Source organism: Hemitrygon akajei, unplaced genomic scaffold (genome assembly GCF_048418815.1).
Source record: "Hemitrygon akajei unplaced genomic scaffold, sHemAka1.3 Scf000069, whole genome shotgun sequence".
NCBI classification, from domain to species: Eukaryota; Metazoa; Chordata; class Chondrichthyes; order Myliobatiformes; family Dasyatidae; genus Hemitrygon; species Hemitrygon akajei.
The window spans coordinates 3,492,653-3,512,803 of NW_027331955.1; the positions used below are offsets into that span (position 1 = coordinate 3,492,653).

The following is a 20,151-nucleotide window of genomic DNA, read 5'->3' on the forward strand; positions in this document are numbered from 1 at the left end:
GGAAATAAAATGTAATCTTGCTTAAAATATTAAAGAAATGTGTCATCTTTAACTTTGTGCCTTTTGTAATCAGGTCATCTTTTACTCGCTTAGCTATTTACAGTAATAGAAATTTTGACTAGGGGTGCCCAAACTTCTGCATGTGTATATCCTGTGCCTTCCGAATTGCTTCCAAAAATTCCAGCCATTGCTGCACTGTTTTCGTCCCTGCCCGTGTTCTTTTAAAATCAATTTTGACCAATATTTCTCTCATGCCTCTCTAATTCCTTTTATTCTACATTTGACTTTAACTTCTCCTTCTCTAATGTCGGGGTGAATTTGATCACGTTAAGATCACTTGCCTCTAAGGGTTCTTTGAAGTTCAGTGACCTAATTAATTCCGGTTCATTGCAACACCCAATCCTGAATAGCTGATCCCCAACTGGGCTCAACCACGAGCTGCTCTAAAAAGCACCTTGTAGACATTCTCGGAATTCCTCCTCTTGAGACCAACACCATCCTGATTTTCCTAATCACCTGCATGACAATCCCCCATGACTATTGTAACATTGCCCTTTGGCACGCATTTCCAATCTGCCATTGTAATTTCAGGACCTCATACTTACTACTGTTTGAAGGTCTCTGTACAATTCCCATTAGGGATTCTTTTTTAACATTTGCTGTTCCTTGATTCTACAACTTCCAACCCTTTGCCACCTCTTTCTAATGATTTTATCTAATATTTTACCAACAGAGCCACACAACCCCACTACCAGCTTGTTCTTGTCTACCTAGAGATTCTGCACCTTCCAACCCTATACAACATCTTTATAATGAGTTTAGTTAATATTTTACCAAAGGAGCTACACAACCCTACTACCGGCTCGTTATTAAGTATCTGAGAAACAAGAGGGCCTGCAGATGATAGAAATCTAGAGAGCTACACACAGAGTGCTGGAGGAGCTCAGCATGTCAGGCAGCATCTATGGATGGGAATTAACATTTCGGGCCAAGACCCTTCACCGGGACTCTTGATACCCACGTATCTGGAATATCAACAAGCAAAGAAATAGAAAGTGGTTCGAAATAGGGAAAACCTTTGAAAAAAATTAGTTCACGGCTTAAAAAGTTCTGTCAAACAGAGCTCACTAGTTAACAAATACAACAAGGGCAATAAACACTTTCTTCAATACCGGCATTGACTTATTAATAAGAAAAATATATTGGTCCCATTTCAATCAGTAAAATTTACAATGGTAAATAAGAATTTTAGAAAGCTTTAGATAAGAGTATTTACACTGAAACCCACTTAGATTAACACTACCTTGGACAGGAGGAAGAGAAATAACACACGAGGAAAGATCACACAACAGTCAGATAAAACTTCTATATTTTCAAGAAAAATGAACTGGATTCAGCACTCCATGTGTGTATATACAGTTGTGATATGGAATACAGATCAGAAAAATTAAATCAGAGGCCAACTCAGAAAAATAAATCATCACTCTGGAAGAAAACATTGAGAAGTGGAATGAGTATGGCATCGCAACAATCTGAGCAGATGAGATGTTGACAAGGAAGCATCGAGCACCTGACTGAGAGTTGGACTCCTCTTCCCAGAAACAGAGGGATTCCTTGCAGGAATACAGGACAAGCTGGTTAACAAAAGGGGGAAAAAATATCAAAAATACATACAATATTGTTTGTATTTAAGGCAGTAAGTGCAGAAAAGGCCAAGATAAACCAGACACAATCCAACACATTCCAGGATCCAGCAGGAATTTAGCTCAATCTGATTACTTATAAAGATACAATATCATTCACCAAATTCTTGCTTTAAAATACTGACTCATGATTGCCCACCATCACTTCATACAGGCACCGTAAGTTCAAGCCTGATCCAGTTTTAGAGTCAAAATCTTATAAATTATATGACAATCAATACATTGTTACAGATAGGCCAATCCATAATCACTATCCAGATATAATATTACAGGATAAACAAGCGGGAATAACACCCTCAATAGCTGAAACCATTCCCAACACACAGATGTCACACGGGTATAGTTTGTGTCATCAGTCAAACCACCAAAAGATTTTCTCTATCAATCTGCTTCCAAATGTTGCTACTCTGTCATTTGTTGCCACGCCCCGCTGCTGATTCCCTTCTCCTCATCATAAGTTCTTACCCCGATCGTCGTCCAGATCTCCAAACTCTGCCCTGTCCAGACCCGCCTCTGGTTTCTGACCCTGCTCCATTGAACATCCATCTAATGGTTTCCCATTCTGCTTTCAGTCTTTAGAGGACAGTGGTGTTTTCTAACAACCCTTTAGAAGCAGAGAAAATGACCCACAATGTGGAAATGAGCCATGAGTAAGGAGGGTAACTCCAAAATTAATTCTTCATCAGCCCAGAGATTTCAGGGGTAAAGAACATCTCAGTCAGAACTGCAGTCAGCTTAACTTCTTCAGTCTGCAGAGAATTCAAGGGAAAGCACTTCACCCACAGAGTGGTGACTGTTTGGAACCCACTACAGAGAGAGGAAGAGGTGAAGAACAGGGGAAGATTTAAAAGGACTGTCCTGGAACAGAATCACTAGCAGGGTCCAGCCGGCCTGAGTTTACTCTCTACTGTACAATAGGTGTGATGTAAATTCACCAAGGACAGGGTTTAAAATGGAACTGATTTATTTGTCTCAGATGCAGAATATTAAACTCCTGTCCCATTAAAGGTGAATATGCAGCAGAAGAAACTCCTCCCATGCCCAGTGACCAGGGTGCAGAACTGGGTGTGGTGAGCAGCAGCAATAATTGCACAGTTCAGCACCGACAGTCACTCTCGAAATTACATTCAGCAATGGTGATGGACAAATATCCAGCATGAAGCTTATTGAAACTTTCTCCCCAGTGTGAACCCGGTAGTCTGCCACAAGTGTAACACGCTGTAAGGGTTCACTGGTGATGTAATGGTTTCTCTGTAGCAGCAATGTTTAGGTTACGACTAGAGATAACAGGGTTTTGGAATGAGAGGCTTTCCAATGGCAGAAATGGTTTTTTTTCTTGTGAGTCTGGAAGAGAGATTTTCACGGTTTTTTGCTGGGGAGAGATGAGAAGACGTGAATGGAGAGAGTGGGCCCTTTTTATTTTATTTTGTTTTCTTTACTAACCCTATAGTCAGAGAATGAATTATAAAGATCAATCATTAAATCACATATTGTGTCATTTCAGGGGACACACCACACAGCATCCACCCAAATGAGATTTCTTATGTTTGGCCGGGCTGGGTGGCTTTCACCCCCTTATATTAAGCTGCTAGCCAAAGCGAGGGTTACATCAGTTAGATGACTGAGTGAGTCCCTTTCCACATTCACAGCAGCAGATTTGCCTCTCCCCATTGTGAACCAGGTAGTGTGTCATAAGGATAGATAAGTGAATGAATCCCTTCCCACATTCACAGCAGGTGAATGTCCTCTTCCCAGTGTGAACTCAATGATGCACAATTTGGCTGAGAGAAACTTTTCCCAAAGTCTGACCAGTTGATCGGCCTCTACTCAGTGTGAATTCGCTGGTGTCTCTGTAGTTGAAATGACTGAGTGAATGCCTTCCCACAGTCTGAGCAGGTAAACGGCTTCTCCCCAGTGTGAATTCGCTGATGTACCTTCAGTTGGGATGAACAAGTGAATCCCTTCCCACAGTCTGAGCAGGTAAACGGCTTCTCCCCAGTGTGAATTCGCTGATGTACCTTCAGTTGGGATGAACAAGTGAATCCCTTCCCACAGTCTGAGCAGGTATACGGCTTCTCCCCAGTGTGAATTCGCTGATGTACCTTCAGTTGGGATGAGCAAGTGAATCCCTTCCCACAGTCTGAGCAGGTAAACGGCTTCTCCCCAGTGTGAATTCGCTGATGTACCTTCAGTTGGGATGCACAAGTGAATCCCTTCCCACAGACTGAGCAGGTGAACGGCCTCTCTCCAGTGTGAACTCGCTGATGTACCTTCATTAGGGATGAGCAAGTGAATCCCTTCCCACAGACTGAACAGTTGAATGGCCACTCCCCAGTGTGAACTGACTGGTGTACCAGTAGTGCGTGTGACAGAGTGAATCCTTTCCCACAGTCTGAGCAGGTGAATGGCCACTCCCCAGTGTGAACTGACTTGTGTACCAGTAATTCATGTGACTGAATGAATCCCTTCCCACAGTCTGAGCAGGTGAACGGCCTCTCCCGAATGTGAATTCGCTGATGTTCCTTCAGATGGGATGACCGAGTGAATCCCTTCCCACAGTCTGAGCAGGTGAATGGCCTCTCTCCAGTGTGAACTCGCTGATGTACCTTCATTTGGGATAAGCAAGTGAATCCCTTCCCACAGTCTGAGCAGGTGAACGGGTTCTCTCCAGTGTGAACTCGCTGATGTCCCTTCAGTTGGGATGAGCAATTGAAACCCTTCCCACAGTCTGAGCAGGTGAATGGCCTCTCCCCAGTGTGAACTCGCTGGTGTCTCAGTAGGTGAGATGCCTGACTGAATCCCTTTGCACATTCCGAGCAGATGAATGGCCTCTCGCCAGTGTGAACTCGCCGGTGTGTCTGTAGTTGACATGATCGACTGAATCCCTTCCCACATTCTGTGCAGGTGAACGGCCTCTCCCTGGTGTGAACTCGCTGGTGTCTCTGTAGTTGAGATGACGCAGTGAATCCCTTCCCACAGTCTGTGCAGATGAACGGCCTCTCCTGAGTGTGAACCAACTTGTGACCCAGGAGGTCGATTGACCGAGTGAATCTCTTCCCACAGTCTGAGCAGGTGAATGGCCTCTCTCCAGTGTGAATTCTCTGATGTAGCTTCAGCTGATATGACCGAGTGAATCTCTTCCCACAGTCTGAGCAGCTGAACGGCCGCTCCCCAGTGTGAACGCGCTGATGTACCTTCAGTTCCGATGAGCAAGTGAATCTCTTCCCACAGTCTAAGCAGGTGTATGGCTTCTCACCAGTGTGAACTCGCTGATGTACCTTCAGGTTAGATGATGAAATGAATCCTTTCCCACAGAATGAGCAGAGGAATGGCCTCTCCCCAGTGTGAACTAACTTATGTCCCAGTAGGTCGGATGACCGAGTGAATCCCTTCCCACAGTCTGAGCAGGTGAATGGCCGCTCCCCGGTGTGAACTCTCTGGTGAGCCATTAGGTCAGATGACCGAGTGAATCCTTCCCCACAAATTCAGCAGATGACCAGCCTCTGCCCCAGTGTGATATACTGGTGTGTCCACAGGTGAGAAGACCGACTGAATCCCTTCTCACTCACAGAACAGGTGAATGGCCTTGCCCAGTGTGAACTTGGTGATGTCCCTTCAGTTGAAATTTCCAACTGAATTCATTCCGACTGTCTGAGCAGATGAATGGGTTTTCCCCCTTGTTTAAAATGACAGGCGTGCCAGTTGGTCAGATGATAGAGTGAGTCCCTCCCCACAGTCTGAGTGGGAAGGATGATCGAGGAAATCCTTTGCTCCACTTCTTAAATATCTGGATAGAGACAGCAAAACTGGTGTGTGGTGTTCAAGATTCCCATAGATTAATTCTTTGTCATTTTTAACCTGTAAAAAGATTTACAGAATCAATCAATGCGTGCAGGACAACATTTCAGATGAGATCACTTGAGTTGTCAAGGTGTGATCTGGCAACACACTGTTACAGTGAAGTTCAACCCAAGTTGGAGAGAGAAAACATCTTCTAACTGGGCACAGTGCTGGTATCTGGAATGACCACTAAACTCTCGGATATCCTTCCTGTGTCTATAAGAATGGGGCATTTCTGCCATCTCCAATCTGTGACCTGGCTCAGTTTGACTCTCTCCATTAGTATTATTCCCTGTTCCCACTGAGATGAATGGGTCCCTGGCCCAACAGTAACTGAAATACTCTCACACAAAAAGCCAGCAGTGCATTCCATGCACCCACCACTCACTGTGTAAAAAAAACTTACCCTGACATCCCCTCAGCATCTGTTTCCAAGCATCGTAAAACTCTGCTCCCTCGTGTTAGCCATTTCAGCTCTGGGAAAATATCCTCTGGCTATGCACACGATCAATGCCCCTCATCAGCTTATACACCTAAAAAAGGCTCTTAACATAAACAAGGACATTACACATTATACATGAATGAGTTCATTTGCACGCTCACACAACCTATGTAGCAGGCCTGTAACGGGTAATGAAGGATTTTCTCACCAAAGCTTTTGTACATTGTCCATTATGTGGTTTGCTTGCTAAACTATGCTTTAAAAATTGAGATTTGCAAATATAACTCCACTTCTTCCCACTTGCAAATTCTCCAGCAACTTTTGCATCACCACAATACACAGATGTAACACCAGTTTCTATATTGGACATAAATATTTCCCCTGAACCCACCTGAGGAATTGAGGATATATAAAAAAAATCATTTTGAACCTATGTAATCTCTGGCTAAAAGAATAATTGGGACTGAATTGGAATTTTGAACCGAAGTGAACTCAGTCTTCAGCATTTAGCTAAGACAGGCCCATTACAAGCTCTCTGCAGCTTGCATAGAGACACACTGAGAACTGATAACATTATACATTGTACTCTCATTAGCTGATAACATTATACATTATACCGTCATTAGCTGATAACGATTGTACTCTTGTTTGAGTAAATGGAGGAGGACTCACTGATAGGACAGGAATGAACTTCTGTTTGTAATTAAACAGGGCCTTGCAAAGGGAATAACTGACAAGGACTGGACAGTACATCCATCAGTAATTAAAGCCTTGATTTAGCAAACTCTGAATTCTAAGTAATTAAGTTTTGCACCAACAGACGTGTTGGGTGTACCAGTTCAAATAACATCTTGCAAGAGTAATGTATGGGCTTGATATGTACAAGTATACGGCTGTAACCTGAGTCCATAACAAGTCAGTCCAGTTGTTAAGATGGTGGCAGTGCTTATGTGCCTTCCCTTTGACAACTGGGTCTCAAACTCCTGCAGGAGAATGCACAATAAACTGTGGTGATGATAAGAAACTGGGCTCCCGAGTTTTATTTGGATTCAACTTTCAACATTTGTCATCATGAACAGGATCCCAATACAGGGAGTGCCAAGCAGACGGGCTGAACAACTGGCTGGACCACTCTGGGGACTGCAGAGACTGACCAGGTGCCCAATAGGTATTTTAACTTTTGTCGCTGTCCGTTAGTTCCTTTGGAGGTACAGTCCCTCACCCAAGGCTGATTGCTTAGCTTGTGGGCAGGAGGCAGATGTGCCATGTAAATTAATCAATTGCGCAGGAGGTGCCAACCGGGTAAATTTACCTGATTGATAATTGAGCAGGAGGTTTTGTGCCGATTAAGTGACAAAGAGAACATGGGTCAATTGCAGTCGATTGAGAGTTTTCCAGACAAGGAAAAAGATTTTCAAATGTTGAGTGCAGCGCTGAATAAGAAATCGGGGAACAATATGTGGCCACTGGCGGGGAACCTGGGATATTACCTCATGAGAATAAGCAGTAAATTTGATATGGAAAATGAACTGTGGAATGAAGTGGAAATTGTTGTAAAGGGAATGGAAGGAAAAGCAGATGTGCAGTGGAACAGAATATTACTAACAAGTTGGAGTAAGAATGCATGTGACAACGGGATAGAGGTATGTACTGCAAAGGTTGGGAGACGCTAAAAGTGAAGTGTGAATGGGTGCATGGATGCCAAAAATGAGAGCAGGAAAAACAAAGTAAGCAAACCAAGGCCGGCCTAGATAGGAGAGAAGGGCAGGAACGTCAGACAGACAGATATACTTTATTGATCCCGAAGGAAATCGGGTTTTGTTACATACTGATAGGGAAACAAGGGATCCCAAACCCATGTCTGTCATACCGACCCTGTTTGATAGATAGATAGATACTTTATTCATCCCCATGGGGAAATTCAACATTTTTTCCAATGCCCCATACACTTATTGTAGCAGAGCTAATTACATACAATACTTAACTATTTAAATACATTGAATGGTAACTTAAGCTCAGTCCTAACCCCGGCACTTTAACATATCTTACTCCTGGCGGTTGAATTGTAAAGCCGAATGGCATTGGGGAGTAGTGATCTCTTCATCCTGTCTGAGGAGCTTTGCATCGATAGCAACCTGTCGCTGAAACTGCTTCTCTGTCTCTGGATGGTGCTATGCAGAGAATGTTCAGGGTTTTCCATGATTGACCGTAGCCTACTCAGTGCCCTTCGCTCTGCTACCGATGTTATACTCTCCAGTTCTGTGCCCACGACAGAGCCCGCCTTCCTTACCAGCTTATTAAGACGTGAGGCGTCCCTCTTCTTAATGCTGCGTCCCCAACACGCCACCGCAAAGAAGAGGGTGCTCTCCACAACTGACCTATAGAACATCTTCAGCATCTCACTACAGAAATTGAATGATGCCAACCTTCTAAGGAAGTACAGTCGACTCTGTGCCTTCCTGCACAAGGCGTCTGTGTTGGCAGTCCAGTCTAGCTTCTCATCTAACTGTACTCCCAGATATTTGTAGGTCTTAACCTGCTCCACACATTCTCCATTAATGATCACTGGCTCCATATGAGGCCTAGGTCTCCTAAAGTCCACCACCATCTCCTTGGTCTTGGTGATATTGAGACGCAGGTAGTTTGAGTTGCACCATATCACAAAGTCCTGTATCAGTTTCCTATACTCCTCCTCCTGTCCATTCCTGACACACCCTACTATGGCCGTGTCATCAGCGAACTTCTGCACATGGCAGGACTCCGAGTTATATTGTAAGTCTGATGTGTACAGGGTGAACAGGACCGGAGGACAGTGACCGTGATGAGGAGTGGGCACCACCCGACCCCGTACCTCTCCTACCTTACCAGGGGCCAAGTGCACCCAGTGCCCCCAAACCCCAATGGTGGTTGCTCGGGTAACACAGCAGGACAGGGAAGGGAGGTTCACTTTACTGTAAGATCCCGAATGGGAATACTGAGGATTATTCCGAGACAGGGAGGGAAGAATCTAATAAAACCACAGAGTTAATGGCTCCACAAAGACAATTCCCACCCGAATGCTGCCCAATCCACGAGCAGGAGGAGCGACAGCCCTCAGTGATCCCTGTGTATGCACCCTGGAAGCCTCAAGAAATGATAATGATCATGAATCAGGCCCCAGATAGAAAAGAAAAACCAGCACAGTTTGCTCAGTGTGTCCGCAGTACAAAAATGTTTACTGCGACTCCACAAGATTCTGCATGACGAGGGGTGGAAATGGAAGGCAGATTTGAGATACCAAAGCTATCAGGAGTTACAGGTGGGAAAACATAGTGAGAATGAACAGACAGACCAGATTATTCAAGCCTTGGGAAGGGCTCTCTAGCAACCTATAAACATCACTAAAGTACTTGAATGCAAACCTAAGCCTGGGGAATCGGGACCAGGCTATTGAGAGTGATTTGTGGCCTGCTACGGCACTTTCGCAGGAGACCAAGCCTTTAATGATGGGAATCTGTCCCCCAGTTCAATGCTCTACTGTTCTATCGCTTACCAATATAGATAGCCAAAACGATTAAAAATAATATGGATTGGCCTGACAATGACCGAAATCGAATGTGATGAGCTTTGACATATCATTGCGACCTGACTTTCGAATCCCGATCAACCCTGAAGGGAACTAATATTAAAGGTGACTATGTTCAGTGGAAAGGAGGATGTGAGTGGGCTATATCTGGGGATCAGAAATGGGAACAAAAACCTACCAACGGACAGGTGGGGACAACAACACATTTAGAAATTGACAAGCAAGGATGCTTCCTACTGTGAATTCTACCCCTGAAGAAGAGCCCAATGTAATATTGCAAGTTGCTGAAATTTCATTTCTGTTTATGACTGATGTGGGGGCAATCACAACCACTCTCGATCAGGAAATAGGATCGGACAAGGGATTCAATCTATCAGACACTACAATCACTCTGTCTGGGTTCGAAGACACGGAACGTATGTATTCACGTACCCAGCCACTGCAGCTGGAACTCCAGGGGAACCAGTGTGAGGTTTCATTTACAGTCACCACCAGTCCGGGGGTGTAATCTAGCAGGGAGAGACTTGCTCTGTCTGTTGGAAGTTGAGATTCTCTGCACAGATTCTCTATCACCCTGCAACTGGCAAACAACCGACAGCTTCCCCAGTTTCTGAACCCCCCCCCCCAGTGGTGGGCACTTAATCTGGACTCCACTGCGTTTGAACCCCTTCCGCCAGCGGTCGACTCTCATGTGACTCTGTGCTTTGATAGATAGATAGATAGATACTTTATTCATCCCCATGGGGAAATTCAACTTTTTTTTTTCCAATGTCCCATACACTTGTTGTTTCAAAACTAATTACATACAATACTTAACTCAGTAAAAAATATGATATGCATCTAAATCACTATCTCAAAAAGCATTAATAATAGCTTTTAAAAAGTTCTTAAGTCCTGGCGGTTGAATTGTAAAGCCTAATGGCATTGGGGAGTATTGACCTCTTCATCCTGTCTGAGGAGCATTGCATCGATAGTAACCTGTCACTGAAACTGCTTCTCTGACTCTGGATGGTGCTATGTAGAGGATGTTCAGAGTTTTCCATAATTGACCGTAGCCTACTCAGCGCCCTTCGCTCAGCTACCGATGTTAAACTCTCCAGTACTTTGTCCACGACAGAGCCAGCCTTCCTTACCAGCTTATTAAGACGTGAGGCGTCCCTCTTCTTAATGCTGCCTCCCCAACACGCCACCACAAAGAAGAGGGCGCTCTCCACAACTGACCTATAGAACATCTTCAGCATCTCACTACAGACATTGAATGACGCCAACCTTCTAAGGAAGTACAGTCGACTGAGGTACAGACCCTACGGGGTGCGTCACTGAGGAAAGCCAATATTATGCACCCCTCGAGGGACAGAATTTCCCATTCACGGTGATTGGACACATTAAAGGAAGAGGGGGCAGTTCATTACTGTCCGAAGTTCTGGATTTCCTTTGGTGACAGACAGGACTGGTGGTTCCCCATACCAGCATCAGGATTTGCCCTGGGTTCCCTGCCTACACCCTGACAAAACAAGCCTCCAGCACCAAGGAGACTGGCAGGATTTCCTGTGAGCTAACCCCGATACTGGAAGGAGTTGGAAGTGAAGACGGGACGGGACACTGGCTGTGACCAGTGGGGTACTGCAAGGTTCGGTGCTAGGACCGCAGCTGTTTAAAATTTACATTAATGATTTAGATGAAGGCATTAAAAGTAACTAGCAAATTTGCTGATGACACAAAGCTGGGTGGCAGTGTTAAATGTCAGGAGGATGTTATGAGAATGCAAGGTAACATGGACAGGTTGGGTGAGTGGGCAAATGTATGGCAGATGCAGTTTAATGTGGATAAATCTGAGGTTATCCACTTTGGTGGCAAGAACAGGAACACAATTATCTAAATGGAGTCAAGTTAGGAAAAAGGGAAGTACAACGAGATCTAGGTGTTCTTGTACATCAGTCAATGAAAGCAAGCATGCAGGTACAACAGGCAGTAAAGAAAGCTAATGTCATGCTGGCCTTTATAACAAGAGGAATTGAAAATAGTAAAGAGGTCCTTCTGCAGCTGTACAGGGCCCTGGTGAGATCCCACCTGGAGAATTGTGTGCAGTTTTTGGTCTCCAAATTTGAGGAAGGACATTTTTGTTATTGAGGGAGTGCACCATATGTTCACAAGGTTAATTCCCAGAATGGTGGGACTGTCATATGTTGAAGGATTGGAGCGACTGGGCTTGTATACACTGGAATTTAGAAGGATGAGAGGGAATCTGATTGAAACATATAAGATTATTAAGGGATTAGAAACGCTGGAGGCAGGAAGCATGTTACCGCTGATGGGTGAGTCCAGAACTAGAGGCCACAGTTTAAGAATAAGGGGTAGGCCATTTAGAACTGAGATGCGGAAAAACTTTTTCACCCAGAGTGTGGTGGATATGTGGAATGCTCTGCCCCAGAAGGCAGTGGAGGCCAAATCTCTGGATGCATTAAAGAGAGAGTTAGATAGAGCTCTTATAGATAGCGGGGTCAAGGGGTATGGGGAGAGGGCAGGAACGGGATACTGATTGTGTATGATCAGCCATGATCACAGTGAATGGTGGTGCTGGCTAGAAGGGCCAAATGGCCTACTCCTGCACCTACTGTCTATTTTCTATTATCTAGTAAAACTCTCTTTTAATATTGACCAAACGCAAGGCGTTGTACCCAATCTCTGAGCAACTGCAGACCATGAAGTCGGCCGCACCAACTGCCTCCTGTCCGGATCACCGTGAAAGAAGGACAGACTCTCCCATCCATTCTGCAATACCCCCTCTAGCCTGTCCGGATCACTGTGAAAGAAGGACAGACTCTCCCATCCATTCTGCAATACCCCCTCTAACCTGTCCGGATCACTGTGAAAGAAGGACAGACTCTCCCATCCATTCCGTATTACCCCCTCTAGCCCAAGACACCGTTTTATGAGGATGGAAGCTCTTTTCTGGATCGAGCAGGAAAGCAATATTCTGACTATACGATAGTGATGGACAGTGAATTAATTGAGCAAGCCTCTTTAGAAGCAGCTTTTTCCACCCAGAAGGCTGAGCTGTTTGACTAGTGCCTGTATCCCAGCAACAGACAGAAGTGGGAACATTTACACAGACTCCTGCTATGCATTTGGAATGGCACATGACTACGGGGCTCTCTGGGAACATGGGGATTCCTGACTTCCTCTGGCCACCCCATTAGTAATGCCACCTTTGTAAACAACTTACTCACCGCTCTACAGCTACCTCGAGTTTTGGCTATTAATAAATGTGCAGCCCACACCCGCACGTCTAACCTGGTCACTAAAGGCAATGCTTCAGCAGATTGGACAGCGAAAACTGTGGCAAAATCCTCAGTAGTTGTAGTCCCCTCGGGTTCCTGTCAAACAACCTTCTGTGACTTAAGCAGAACAGGTTTGCCAGACATGCGGGAGGTGCGTACTTTTCAGGGGGACGTCTCCGAGGAGGAGCGCAAACAGGGCTTCTGATGGGGTGCCAGAAAGACCCCGACCCAGGTTTTTGGATCACCCCAGCGGGACAGGTTTGTGTTCCTACACAGTTTTTACCAATATTGTTTGATTATGTACATAATTGTACACACCTGGGCCCTGCACACCGGGTACGACTCCCTTGACAGTTGGACCTTTCTCGTGTCTACAAGTTGATTTTATTGAATTGCCTAGAGTAGATTGCTATAGATACTGCTTAGTTATTATAGATATGCTTAGTAGATGGATTGAAGCAATTCCATCTACCATCAATCCTGCTGACTGTTGTGAATGTATTATTACGGGATATAATTCCCAGGTACGGCCTGACAGAGATGCTGAGCTCTGACAATGGCCCACACTTTGTGGTGAAAGTAAATGAAGGAGTATGTAACAAACTAGCTATCAAGCAACAATTCCACTGTGTATACCACCCACGGGCCGCTGGCAGAGTGGAAAGAGCCAATGGCACTCTGAAGAGTAAACTGGCCAGACTAACAGCGGAGACTGGACTCACTTGGTTGAAGGTCCGACCATTAGCCCGATTCCACATGAGGGCTACCCCACAGGGGAAAACAGGGCTGTCACCAGCTGAAATCATTTCTGGATGGCCCACGAGGACACGCTGGGAACAAAGTCTCAGCATTAAAGGCAAAGTGAATAAGAATAAGGAACCTTGGTTCTCGAGGGATATTGGAACTCTGATAAAGAAGAGAGAGATGTATGACATGTGTAAGAAACAGGGAGCAAAGAAGGTACTTGAGGAGTATAAAAAGTGCAAACAAATACTTAAGAAATCAGGAGGGCTAAAAGAAGATATGAGGTTGCTTTGGCAGTCGGGGTGAAGGATAATCCTAAGAGCTTCTACAGATATGGGATAAATTGGTCCTATTGAAGATCAGAGTGGTCGGCTATTTAAGGAACCAAAAGAAATGGGGGAGATCTTAAATGGGGTTTTTTTTGCGCCTGTATTTACTAAGGAAACTGGTATGGAGTTAATGGAAATAAGGCAAACAATTCGTGAGGTCATGGAACCTTTTCAGATAGAAGAGGAGGAGGAGCTTACTATCTTGAGGCAAGTCAGAGGAGATAAATCTCCAGGACCTGACAGGGTGTTCCCTCGGACTTTGAAGGAGACTAGTGTTGAAATTGCAGGGGCCCTGGCAGATATATTTAAAATGTCGTTACCTACGGGTGAGGTGCCAGAGGATTTGAGGATAGCTGATGTTGTTCTGCTGTATAAAAAAGGCTCTAAAAGTAATCCAGGAAATTATAGGCCGGTAAGTTTGACGTTGGTAGTGGGTAAATTATTGGAAGGAGTACCAAGAGATAGGATCTACAAGCATTTAGATAGACAGGGACCTATTAGGGCAAGTCAACATGGCTTTGTGTGTGGTAGGTCATGTTCAACAAATCTATTAGAGGTTTTCGAGGAGGTTACAAGGAAAGTGGATGAAAGCAAGACAGTGGATGTTGTCTGTATGGACTTCAGTAAGGTCTTTGACAAAGTCCCGCACCGGAGGTTACTTAGGAAGATTCAGGTACATGGTAAGGTAGTAAATTTGTAGTAAATTTGATTAGACATTGGCTCAATGGAAGAAGACAGAGAGTGGTAGTGGAAGATTGCTTCTCTGAGTGGAGGCCTGTGACTAGTGGTGTGCCACAGGGATCAGTGCTGGGTCCATTGTTATTTACTAACTATATCAATGATCTGGATGATAATTTGGTAAATTGGATCAGCAAATTTGCTGATGATACAAGGATTGGAGGAGTAGTGGACAGTGAAGAAGGTTTTCAACGCTTGCAGAGGGATCTGGACCAGCTAGAAAATGGGCTGAAAAACGGCAGATGCAGTTTAATACAGACATGTGTGAGGTATTTCACTTTGGAAGGAAAAAACAAGGTAGAACATACAGGGTAAATGGTAGGGCACTGAGGAATGCACTAGAACAGAAGGATCTAGGAATACTGATTCCAAATTCCCTAAAAGTGGTGTCACAGGTAGATAGGGTGGCAAAGAGAGCTTTTAGTACATTGCCTTTATGAATCAAAGTATTGAGTATAAGACTTGGAATGTTATGGTGAGATTGTATAAGGCATTGGTGAGGCCGAATTTGGAGTACTGTGTGCAGTTTTAGTCACCGAATTACAGGAAGGATATTAATAAGGTTGAAAGAGTGCAGAGAAGGTTTACAAGGATGTTGCTGGGACTTGAGAAACTGAGTTATAGAGAAAGGTTGAATAGGTTAGGACTTTATTCCTTGGAGCGTAGAAGAATGAGTGGAGACTTGATAGAGGTATATAACATTATGATGGGTACAGATAGAGTGAATGCAAGCAGGCTTTATCCACTGAGGCAAGGGGAGAAAAAACCCCAGAGTATTTGGGTTAAGGGTGCAGGGCGAAAAGTTTAAAGGGAACATTGGGAGGGCTTCCTTACAACTGGTTCTTCTGGGCACATTCAGTCTCACTCCCAACCATTTCCTAGCTTCCTTTGTACAAGTATGTAATGTCTAAAGGACCAGTGTTTGAGAAAATGAGACTCACCAAACTTTCTCCTGACTGAATCAATGGAAACCCTGAGTCAGATGGGTTCTCTCCAGTTGATGCTCTCAGTCCTCGGGCTGGTTCACTTGTTGCTGTTCCCACGTTTTCAGTTGTGGTTTGCTTCCAGTTGCGGTTTTTCTTCCAATAAATCTCTCACCACAGGTCTAACTTTAACCAGAGAGATAATGAAGCACATTAACAATAAAAAGGAGAACCAAACATTTCTGCTTAATGTTACTCTGAACAAAACTCACTGACAGTTAAACATTGAAAGCAGATTTAATGATCTCTGTGAACAATCTTTTATTGTCCCTCACATGTCACAAAACAATATGGGATAAGAAGGAGCCATCATTCAGTCATGGTATGATACAAGACACAGGAACAGAATTAGATGATTCGATCCATCTGGTCTGCCCCACCATTCAACTATGGCTGATTTTTGTTCCAACACCATATTCCTGTCTTCCTCCTGTAACCCTGAGCTACTCAGCAATCATGAATATATTAATCTCTGTCATAAATATACCCAAATGGCAGCCTCAACCAACCTCTGCGGCAACAAATTCCACAGATCAGACATCTTTTAGCCAAAAAATTTTTCTCATCTCAGTTTTAAAGAGAAGTATCTTTACTCTGAGACTGTGCGGTCAGATCACAGACTCTCCGTCTAATGGAAACATCCCCTCCCTTTCCAGTGTATCCAGGCTTTTGAGCATTCGGTAGGCTTACTTAACCATACATCCCCCCACCACCCCCACCGTCCCTCTGAACTCCATTGAGCACAGGTCCGGAGCCATCAAATGCTCCTCAAACATAAAACCGATCATTCCTGAGATTATTCATGTAAACTTCGTTAGCAACAACTGTACTGAACACATTTCCAGCAATAACAGACAAACTGGTACCGGGATAATTGACAGGGAAAAGTTGTGCTTCCTTTACTGATGTACTATCACAGAATGAGTCATTTCCATTTCCAGGTTAAATCAGGTCCATTTCAGGAAACACAAATCAGTCCAAGGTGAATGTAATAAAAAGAAACTGGAATTACCAGAAATGCTCAGCAGGTAGGGAATAGCTGTGGGATCTACAATTCAGGTTAATAATGTTTCATCAGAATGACTTCAAAAATTTTCAGATTTTAGTGCAGATCTCCAGCAACTTGAAATTCTGCTTGATTTCCACCGATTTTACTTGGATCAAAAACTGATATCCCAGGACCCAACCTCACAGAGTCGCACAGCTGAACCTGCCACTCACCGACCCTGAGAGTCTCTTGGACTCGAGTCCCATGCTTAGTGATGTTTCCTGGGGTTACACCCATTGCTACTTGCCATCTATGTCAATAATTTAGTTGAGAAAGTACAGGGTATGGGTAGAGAGTTTGCAGCAAGTTCAAACAAATACTGTTTTTGAAAGACAGTCAGTATAAACACTCCCCTGTCTTTCCCTCTCCCCACTCAGAACTGACCAAAAGCTACTTCAGAAGATGCAAGAGTAACCACTGCGAGGGAATGGGAGTGGTTTCAAAGGGCTGGGCAGCTGGCAGCACATTACCAGACCTGGAGTGATTGCAACTGGGTCTGACAGAGGCATAACTGGTACTTCTGGGCACATTCTGTCTCACTCCAACTATTTCCTACCTTCCTTTGTACAGGTATGTAATGTCTATGTGTGTTATGTGGTAACCACTTGTGAGAAAGGACACTCTGTGGAAATCACTGTCAGTAATACTTTGTGTGTTGGATCGGGATTGGGAGTACCTTGTGGAATCTACCTGTGTGTTAACCCTTGCCTGGGTGGTAGTTTCTTCTGAAGACAGTACTCCTGTGATAAGCTACTTCTGGTGATAATTCGTATGTGGATTTAGAACAACGACGGATAAGAACTACGGTGACTGTTATTCTGTTTTACCACTGTGGAATTTGTGGAATTCAACGTAATTGCCTTCTCTCGACATTCACCTTGGATTACAAATATCTCTCTCTCGATGAACTGAACTTTCATACTTCACCATCTCAAGACTTTGAGTTTGGTATTCCCTGAGCTCAGTGGTTTGGGAGTTATATTTACACATATGTGAACTCATAACACTTTTAACTTTTGATTATTTTGCTTAATTTGTTATATTATAAGTAGATACAAATAAAGACAGTGGTTTTAACATCAAAAAAGGTAAAAGGGTTAACACTTCATTAAAAAAATAGCAGCCTGTTTTTCTGAAAGAAACTGCTGATGATCAACCAATGTGCTACGCCATGCTGAGCCATATTTCTTCTTGTGGGTAGCTAGCTAGGGTTTCAGGATGCTTCTCTCCTTGTGCACTCATGTGTAGAGATAGGACAGTGTCAATCTGTTCTGTGTGTGTAAGCCATTAGGACTATTTTGTAATTTGTCTTTAGGGCTGTCATGTAGTAAGTAGCTTTGGCTCCAGCCTGTCTTGTGTGGGTAGTATCTGGATGGATATATCTACGGTGTAAGGGGAATTGTTGGTCAGTTACTGGATTCGGTGGGAACAGTCATCAACTGTTCCTGTTTGAGCGACTAACTGAGTAAGCCCCGGGTACCTGGAATAAAGAGTTTGTACTTATACGGTCTCTGAGAGTCTTTCTCCGGATTCGATTTCCACAGAATGGGAGTGGTTTTAAAGGGCTGGGCTGCTGGAAGCACAGTATCAGACCTGGACTGATTGCAACTGGGTCTGACAGAGGCATAACTGGTTCTGCTGGGCACATTCAGTCTCACTCCAGCTGTTTCCTACCTTCCCTTGTACAGGTATGTAAGGTCTAAAGGACCAATGTTTGAGTAAATGAGACTCACCAAACTTTCTCCTGACTGAATCACTGGAATCTCCGAGTCAGATGGGTTCTCTCCAGTTGATGCTCTCAATTCTTGGGCTGGTTCACTTGTTGCTCTTCCCTCATCTTCAGTTGTGGTTTGCTTCCAGTTGCGGTTTTTCTTCCAATAAATCTCTCACCGCAGGTCTAACTTTAACCAGAGAGATAATGAAGCACATTAATAAAAAGGAGAACCAAACATTTCTGCTTAATGTTACTCTGAACAAATCTCACTGAAATTTAAACATTGAAGGCAATACAGTAATGATCTCAGTGAACAATCGGTTATTGTCCCTCACATGACACAAGACGATATGGGATCAGAAGGAGCCATCATTCAGTCATGGTAAGACATAAGGAACAGAATTAGGTGATTTGATCCATCTGATCTGCTCCACCACTCAACCATGGTTGATTTTTATTCCAACACCACATTCCTGTCTTCCTCCTGTAACCCTGTAGCTACTTAGCAATCTTGAATATATTAATCTCCGTCATAAATATATCCAAACGGCAGCCTCAGCCAAACTCTGCAGCAACAAATTCTACACTTCAGACACCTTTTGTCAAAAAAAGTTTCTCAAATGAATTTTAACGGGAAGCATCTTTATTCTGAGACCGTGCTGTCAGATCACAGACTCACCGTCTAATGGAAACATCCTCTCTATGTCCACTGTATCCAGGCTTTTCAACATTCGGTAAGTTTACTTAACCCTACATCCCTCCACCACCCCCACCGTCCCTCTGAACTCCACCCCCATCATCCCTTTGAACTCCAGGTTCAGAACCATCAAATACTCCTCATACATAAAGCCGATCATTCCTGAGATTATTCATGTGAACCTCATTAGCAACAACTGCACTGAACACATTTCCAGGAATAACAGACAAACTGGTACCGGGATAATTGACAGGGAAAAGTTGTGCTTCCTTTACTGATGTACTATCACAGAATGAGTCATTTCCATTTCCAGGTTAAATCAGGTCCATTTCAGGAAATATCAACCAGTCCAGGGCGAATGTAATAAAAAGAAACTGGAATTACCAGAAACACTCAGCAGGTAAGGAAGAGCTGCGGGGAGGGGAACAAACTTTACATATCAGGTTAATGACGTTTTGTCAGAATGACTTCAAATATTTACAGTTTTTAGTGCAGATCTCCAGCAACTTGAGATTCTGCTTGATTTCCACCGAATGACAGACTGGTGACAGTGAGGGGGGGGGGTGTGATTTCCAAACACAGTTTGAACACCAGACTCACGGGTCTAATCCTACTGTTGTAAACACGGAAAAGCCGATCCGGAGACGTCAGAACACACCAGAGATACTGAATTAATGATACATACTACTGTATAAAAGATTCAAAACTGACAAAAGTTAGAAGAAACAAAAATAACTTTGCCATATATACTTTAACCCTCACCAAATTTTTATCAACACCCCATAGAAAGTTTCCCATCCGGACACTTCACGCTTTGCATGGTAACTGCTCCGCCCGTGACTGTGAGGAACGGCAGAGACCTTTGGATACAGATCGGCACATTACAAAAACCATCTTACCCCCGAGACTTCACAGTCCCTCGGTAAAGCAGGCTGTGAAATCAAAGATTCCCACAACCTGGGACGTTCTCCTTTCTCACCCACCCCAGTCCGGGAGAAGACACAACAGCCATAAAGCTCCAGGACAAATGCGAGGAGCCTCCGGAAGCGAGGCGAGTTCGGGGAAGT

The 20,151-nt window shown here is 44.1% G+C and overlaps 1 protein-coding gene across 7 annotated transcripts in view; it reads right to left on the reverse strand.

Moving 5' to 3' along the window:
• LOC140722119 (uncharacterized) overlaps nt 1–20,151 on the reverse strand; it is a 1,111,870-nt gene that overhangs the window by 825,904 nt on the left and 265,815 nt on the right. For 2 of the 7 annotated variants that reach the window (XM_073036916.1, XM_073036917.1), the window contains 4 exons: nt 18,407–18,574; nt 15,584–15,751; nt 5,950–6,088; nt 1,353–5,561 (listed from right to left, as the gene is read on the reverse strand). The exons of 1 other annotated variant lie outside the window; for it this stretch is intronic. In XM_073036916.1, the coding sequence (XP_072893017.1) occupies nt 3,527–5,152 (1,626 nt within the window). In that variant the 5' untranslated portion in view covers nt 5,153–5,561; nt 5,950–6,088; nt 15,584–15,751; nt 18,407–18,574 and the 3' untranslated portion in view covers nt 1,353–3,526. Of the gene's footprint in view, nt 1–1,352; nt 5,562–5,949; nt 6,089–15,583; nt 15,752–18,406; nt 18,575–19,983; nt 20,130–20,151 lie in introns of those variants that run through there. 4 more of the 7 variants (XM_073036918.1, XM_073036919.1, XR_012097535.1 and 1 more) reach the window with 4 other exon arrangements.